Source organism: Mauremys reevesii, linkage group 15, assembly GCF_016161935.1.
Source record: "Mauremys reevesii isolate NIE-2019 linkage group 15, ASM1616193v1, whole genome shotgun sequence".
Lineage (NCBI taxonomy): Eukaryota > Metazoa > Chordata > Testudines > Geoemydidae > Mauremys > Mauremys reevesii.
In genome coordinates this window covers 633,860-640,053 of record NC_052637.1, presented here as the reverse complement: position 1 = coordinate 640,053, position 6,194 = coordinate 633,860, and the positions used below count along the sequence as shown (strand labels likewise).

Below are 6,194 nucleotides of genomic sequence, written 5' to 3'. Positions count from 1 at the left end.
CCGTGCGTGTTGAGCCCCTCCCCCTTTGGGAAGCAAGCCCACCCCCTCCAGTGTGGCCCCGCCCCTTGTTTTAAACCCCTCACTCCAATGAGGCCCCACCCCGAGTGGGTTAAGGCTGGCCCCAAATGAGCCCCTCCCTCTTTGGGAGGTAAGACCCTCCCTCCACTGTGGCCCCTCCCCCTGAGCAGGTTAAGCCCCGCCCATCAATCCGTCCCCTCCCCTATTATGGCCAAGCTTGGCCCCTGCGTGGATCAAGCCCCTCCTCCTAACACAGGCCCTGTGAACACTTTCTCTAATGCGCATGCGTACAAGCCCGCACCTTCCTTTCTTGCGCCAGGGAGATGTCAGTGCGGACGCGCAAATCTTTTGGACGCCCAGCTTCCTTAGTGCGCATGTGCTGATCTGCTCATGCGCAGGCGCCAGCGGGACAGACAGCGGCTTTTATTTTTCAATCAGCCCCCCCCCGAGTGCGCATGCGCTCTCTGGTCGCCGGACGGTCACCTTCCCGGCGCGAGGAAGAATCGCGCTCCTCCCACCGGCGCGTGCGTAGTGCCGAGAGCCCGCTGGGTGGGCGGGGCGGCGCGTGCGCATGGCGCCTTCCCGGACGCTCGGGCTTTTCAGCGCGCCTGCGCCGCCGCGCCCGTTGGTGGCGGCGGCGCGTGCGCTGTGGTCTCGCCGGCTGAGCGGAGCGAGCGAGCAGCCGGGGCCGCCCCGCGTGTCCGTCATGTACCAGCGGAGCCGGGCCGTGGCCGGGCGCCTGGGCCCCGCCGCCCGCTGCTGGGGGCCGCGCTGCCGCTGGGGCGAGTCCGCGCGCTGCTGCTACCGGGCGCGGCAGCAAGTGAGTGACGGGCGGGCGGGCCGAGGTCAAAGGCAGAGGGGCGGGGCCAGGGCCGAGGTGAGAGGGGCGGGGCCGAGCTGAGAGGGGCGGGGCTATGGCCGAGGTCAGGGGGCGGGGCTGCGATGCTGGGGTGAGGAGGGGGCACAGGGCAGGACTGGGATGTTCTAGGCGGGGTCCTGGGGCAGGGTTTATGCAGGGTGCATGGGCTGGGCGCTGGGGGGTGTGCATGGGCTGTGGGATATAGGATGCATGCAGGGGACTGCAGAATGCGGAAAGTTGGGGGCTGGAGGGGTGCAGAGGCTGGGGGGTGCCGAGGCTGGGGCCTGGGGGTTTGGGGGGTGCTTGGTTTGGGGTTCTGTAGAGGACTGGGGGGTTGCATGGTCTTGAAGAGGTGCAGGGTCTGGGGTGTGTGCATGGGCAGAGGGATGCAGAGGTTGGGGAGTGCAGAAGTTGGGACCGGGGCAGGGTACAGAGGCTGAGGTCAGGCGTCGCATGCGGTGAGGGATGCAGAATGCATGGTTGGGGCCTGGGGGTGCAGAGGACTGCAGACATTGGGGAATGCAGGGCTGGGGCCTGTGGCAGGTGCAGGGGCTGGGACTAGAGGGTGAATGAGGAGGGGCATAAGACCACAGGGGTGGAGGGGCAGTGGCAGTGACTTTGAGTGCAAGTAAGGTTTGTCGTTTGGTTGGGAATGTAGGGAGCAGGGCTGTGGAAATCCATGCCTATGTAGATTAGGATTAGCTCTCGCTAGAGCTAAAGGTGTAAATCTTTTCACTCTTTCCACCTGGTTATGTGTCAACCCCACCCCAGGATTTTGGGAAGGGTTCATCGGGGTGCATGTGAGATTGGTCTGTAGGGGATTGGTTATCTTAGGGGTGGGAAAATGGGATATGGAGCCTTTCCCCTCTAGGGAGTGCTGGCTCCAATCTGCCCGTGGGAGATGGGGCCTTTCCCTTGTAAGGACCCCAACAGAATCTCTGAGTGGTGTCAGTCCCTCTAATTGCTTGTCCCTTCCAGGACCTGGTCTCCTGCTGGGAGAAGGCCCCCCAGGCACTGGGCCCACCCATGGCTCTGAAGTTCCACTTATCACTGGTAGAGCAGCAGGTGGAAGCTGCCAGGACCCTCCTGTTGCCCCCACCAGGGGCCAACCTGGTGGGTGGTACCCTCCTGAGTTCATCAGAGCAGAAGCTGAGCCTGCACAAGCTGCTGCAGGGTCTGGAGCAGGGGTGCCCCCGCCAGCCCACTGCCCTCTTTCCTCTGGATGGCATGGAGGCCTCTGTCACCACAGTGGATGGGCAGCAGGAGGACGACATCACCGTGCGGGAGGGCACCGGCCTGGACAGTGCCTCCCTGGACTCTCTGTACAGCCTGTTTTACAGCAAGCCCTGCTGGATCCCCTTCCAGGCCACTGTTGGTACAGCCACCAGTGCCACCTCTGGCTCGCCCGGGAACCACGACCCCAGCATGGAGGAGCACCTGGCTGTCATGTACGAGAAGCTGCAGCATGAGGTACGCCACGGCTCGGATGCCTGGGTCCCCTGCCTTTCCCTTGGGTGGGCTGCCTGGATTCTTGACCCCCCATTCTCCCCTGCCTGCATGCCTGGCTTCTCCATCCTTCATTTCCCCATCCCGCTGCTCAGATTCTCTTCCCTGCCTGGATCCCATCTCTGCTGGACACTTTTCCTGCTAGCGTCTGCCAGCCCTAGGCCTGTAGGGCGGCTCGCATTTCTGTTTCTCCTTACACAGCCAAGCCTTCCTGCTCTCTGGGATCGCCATAGCCGCACCATGTGACTTACTGGCAGCTTTGAGGGGTTACACAGCTGCAAGGGGCGTCTGAACTCAGCCTGAATGAGGAACTGATGGAAGCCTTGTACTCCACCCTTCCCTCTTGGGGGTAAAGGGAATCCCTTATTGGGGCAGAACGGGCAGTGGGGCGGGGCATACCCCCCCATGCGGCATCCCCTGCCAATCCGCTTCAGCCCTGTACTTCAACACACGCCCTGTAGGGGGCAGAGGAGAGCGCACACCAGTCCCCGGCCTGTCTGCTGAGGCTGCTAATGAGGGGGTCGGCTAGGACCAGTGGAGAGGGTGGCTTTCCTATACACAGGCCCCATGTGCCATTGGGGGATCTTAACTGTCAGTGCAGCCCCTGAACCAGCCAGCAGGGAGCATCTTGCTGAGTGAGGGGCTTCTGCCAGGGTGTGAGTATGGCATGATCACTTGTATTACAGTAACACCTAGAGGGCCCACCTGTGCAGTGCCCAGTGCGACGGTGTGCTGCACAGACACGCAGCGAGAGACAGTCCCTGCCCCCGCTGAGATCAGGGCCTGTTGTGCCGGATGCTGGGCAGAGGGACAGGCCCTGCATTGAAGAGCTCACACTGTACATAGACAAAGGGAGGATTATTCTCCCCGTGTTCCGGGGAACTGATGCCCAGAGATTCATGTCTTGCTCAGCAGCACAATGAGTCAGTGGCTGAGCCGGAACTTGAACCCGGCTCTCCTGGCTCCCAGCCTGGTGCCTTCCCGTGGCCCCTCTTCCCTCGCTGAGCCTTCGCTCTCCCCTCGTCGTCCTGCAGTTGCCGAATTTCTTCCTGAAGATACCTGACTACGGGATCTACTCCCAGGATGTGGAGTTTGTCAGCGAGATTCTGCACCTGAGAACTCGGTCAGTGCCAAGCCAGGGAGGGGGGTGGGGGCAGTGGACCAAGCCACTTGTCTTTTGGGGGGTGGCAGGTGGGATCAGCCCACCCTTCCCATGGTGGGGGTGGAGCTTAGGGGCTGTGCCACCGCTCTTGTCCTGGGGGAGTGGTGGGACTGGCCCACTTTCCCTTGGGAGGGAGGATTGACTCAATTCTTCCCATTGGCGAGGGTTGTTGGGGTGGGGGGAGATGACCATGCCCCTCTCAGAAGGGGTGGGCCTATCTCATTCTCATCCTGGGAGCAAGTGGGACAGGCCCATTACCCCCCACAGGGACTGGGAGGGTTTGGACCGGCCCATTCTTCACCTGGCCCGGGGTGGGTGCCACACGGGGACCCTCAATCTGGAGGACCCAGCGTTAGCCTGACGGCTCTCCCCTCCTCCCCCCCCCACCAGGGGCCGAGTCATGTACCAGCTGGTGCTGACCCTGTGCCGCATCGTGGCCTGGAACTACTTCGCCAACATGCGGCTGGAGGTGCTGAAGCTGACGCAGCACCCCGAGAACTGGAGCGTCCAGGCCCGCTGGCGCATCACGGGGCTCCCCTTCCATGTCCTCATGCTGCGTTTCTACAAGAGGGACAAGAGAGAGCTGTACAGGTGAGAGCTTGGCCTGGCACCCCGCACCCAGTCTCCCTCACCGGGTACAGATGCCCCCTGCTCTTGTCTTTGTTCTGAGCTGTGCAGCCACCCCTGGGCGTTGTCCTTTTTCCTTCCCTGCTGAGCTTTCCAGGGCTAGGGACTGTTTAACCCCAGCACAAAGCAATGCCCCTGCTGACCTCAGAGATGGGGGAAACTTCCTAGCCCCTAGGATTGCTCCCCCCACCCTGGGGTCTTCCCCAGCTGCTCCCAGTGTGCGGGGGTGTTCTCTCTGCCTCCCAGAGCCACTGCCTCTGAGCTGCTCGAAGCCCTCGGATTTGGTATTCCCCTGGAGTAAGTCCCAGCATCCTTCCCTCCCCCATGGCTCTTAGTGCAGAGGTTCTCAAACAGGGACAGGCCCTTCTGGGGGTAGAAGCTATAGGTGGGGGGAAAAGCCTTACTGCACATATTTTCCCCACAGCAGTGAATAACTAGCAAAGCTGATTCAGTGGTTCTCAGTTGTGGCCCCCGTGACATCCTCAGGGCCACACAGGTAGTATTGTTTGCGGCCCATAGTGGTAAGTTGAGAACCACTGCTCCAGCCAGATCAGGTCCTCAGCTGGCGCTGTGCATTCTGCCAGATTTCTGTTCAGCCTGCAGAGCATTCTACAAAGTCACTGCTGTTTGCACGTTTAATTGTCAGCACAGGCCACAACTGCAGGTTTCCGCTTGCTCTTATTGCAACGGACTGTTGTGCAACAGCTACAAAACCCTCAAGTGACAAAGAAGCTGAAATCAATTCAAGTGAAATGCCGCCATATGTATTTGTGTGGTGGGAGGGGGTCATGATCACACAAGTTTGAGAACAGCTGCTTTAGAGATGCCCTGCCTGGGGGGCTAGCAGTGCCCCCCCCAACCAGGCCCAGAACCTCCCCACTAAGCTTTACACTAGATTTGACTGTCCTTTATTATACTCCCCTTCTAGGACCTATGATGCCTATTCGACTTTCTTCTTGGACTCCAGAGGACTGATCCGCTGTCACCGGATAGACAAGGTGAGTGCTGGGGCGGGGCGGCCCGTACCACTGCTGGGGAGTGGAGCCAGGGCACTAGTGTGTGGGGTCCTGGCAGATGACCCAGTGTTTAACGCCTGCCCCTCTCCCCTCCATGTAGCTGATGCCGTCCCAGCCGCCTGTGGTCAAGGTGAAGAAGCTGCTGGTGGCTGCTCTGGTTGGCCTGGGCCTGTCGGAGCACAGACCCTCTCTGCAGTTGCTCTTATCTGCCCTGGCTGGCAAACAGCAGGGGGCGCCAGTGGGCTACAGGGACAGCTGAGCCAGCCCTGGCCTGGATGTTGTGACTCTTGTGAGCTGATGTCGCCTCAACGCACAAAGCCCGGCCCCCCGGCTCCGCTGCATGGTCTGTGCCCTGCCCCCTCCCTGCCAAGCACTGTAAAGAACCACTGTAACTTAACTGTACATAATAAAGCCCTGTGGAGAGATAGCTGGGCTGGGGCCAGTGGCTCTGGGACGGCAGGGAGCTGGGTGGTGTCTAGGCCTGGAGAGACCAGCTGTGGTGGAAGCTGTGGGACACCAGCATCTCCCTGGTAAACGGGGGAGCTGGAATTCAACACAGAGGGAGGGCTTATGGCAGAGGAAGCACCTGGGGTTCTCATGCCTTGGCCCCGGGGGTGAGGAGGATGCAGCAATAGGGCCTGTTTAATCCCAGCACAAAGCAATGCTCCCTGCTGGCCCCACAGATGAGGCAACTTCCTAGCCCCTAGAACTGTTCCTCCCCTGGTGGGGTCTTCCCTGGCTGCTCCAGCTCAGTCCTCCCTTCCCAGCCATACATGGGTAGGAGAAAAGGGGTGACTGCTGAGAACACTCCCTCCTTCATGGCAACCCCCTGCCAGGTGCCTTTACAGCTGTATTAGTGCTGCTCTAACTCCTTGACTCCACTCCCCTCAGAGCCCAGGAGTCCTGATTCCCACCCCCACACTGAGCAATTACAAAGAAGCTCAAACCCCTGCAGAGAACCACCCCCAGCAGCGATGAAGCCACGGCCCAGGCAGCAACTGCCCTC

General features: G+C 60.9%; 1 protein-coding gene across 2 annotated transcripts; it reads left to right on the top strand.

Moving 5' to 3' along the window:
- The first annotated feature begins 574 nt into the window (after window positions 1-574).
- Window positions 575-5,614, top strand: C15H6orf136 (chromosome 15 C6orf136 homolog). 2 transcript variants are annotated; one of them, XM_039502175.1, is made up of 6 exons: window positions 575-838; window positions 1,856-2,347; window positions 3,418-3,506; window positions 3,936-4,136; window positions 5,101-5,170; window positions 5,289-5,614. In XM_039502175.1, the coding sequence occupies exons 1-6, from the start codon at window positions 590-592 to the stop codon at window positions 5,445-5,447; spliced, it is 1,260 nt and encodes a 419-aa protein (XP_039358109.1). In that variant the 5' UTR covers window positions 575-589; the 3' UTR covers window positions 5,448-5,614. The 2 variants fall into 2 exon arrangements, with proteins under 2 accessions (XP_039358109.1, XP_039358110.1); XM_039502176.1 differs by lacking the exon at window positions 575-838 and adding an exon at window positions 1,025-1,058.
- The last annotated feature ends 580 nt before the right edge of the window (window positions 5,615-6,194 follow it).

Coding starts and splice junctions, on each gene's coding strand:
- C15H6orf136 (XM_039502175.1), top strand. CDS start 590: ATGGCGCCTTCCCGGACGCTCGGGCTTTTCAGCGCGCCTGCGCCGCCG. Junction 4,137..5,100: donor GACAAGAGAGAGCTGTACAG/GTGAGAGCTTGG, acceptor CTCCCCTTCTAG/GACCTATGATGCCTATTCGA. Junction 5,171..5,288: donor GCTGTCACCGGATAGACAAG/GTGAGTGCTGGG, acceptor CCCTCCATGTAG/CTGATGCCGTCCCAGCCGCC.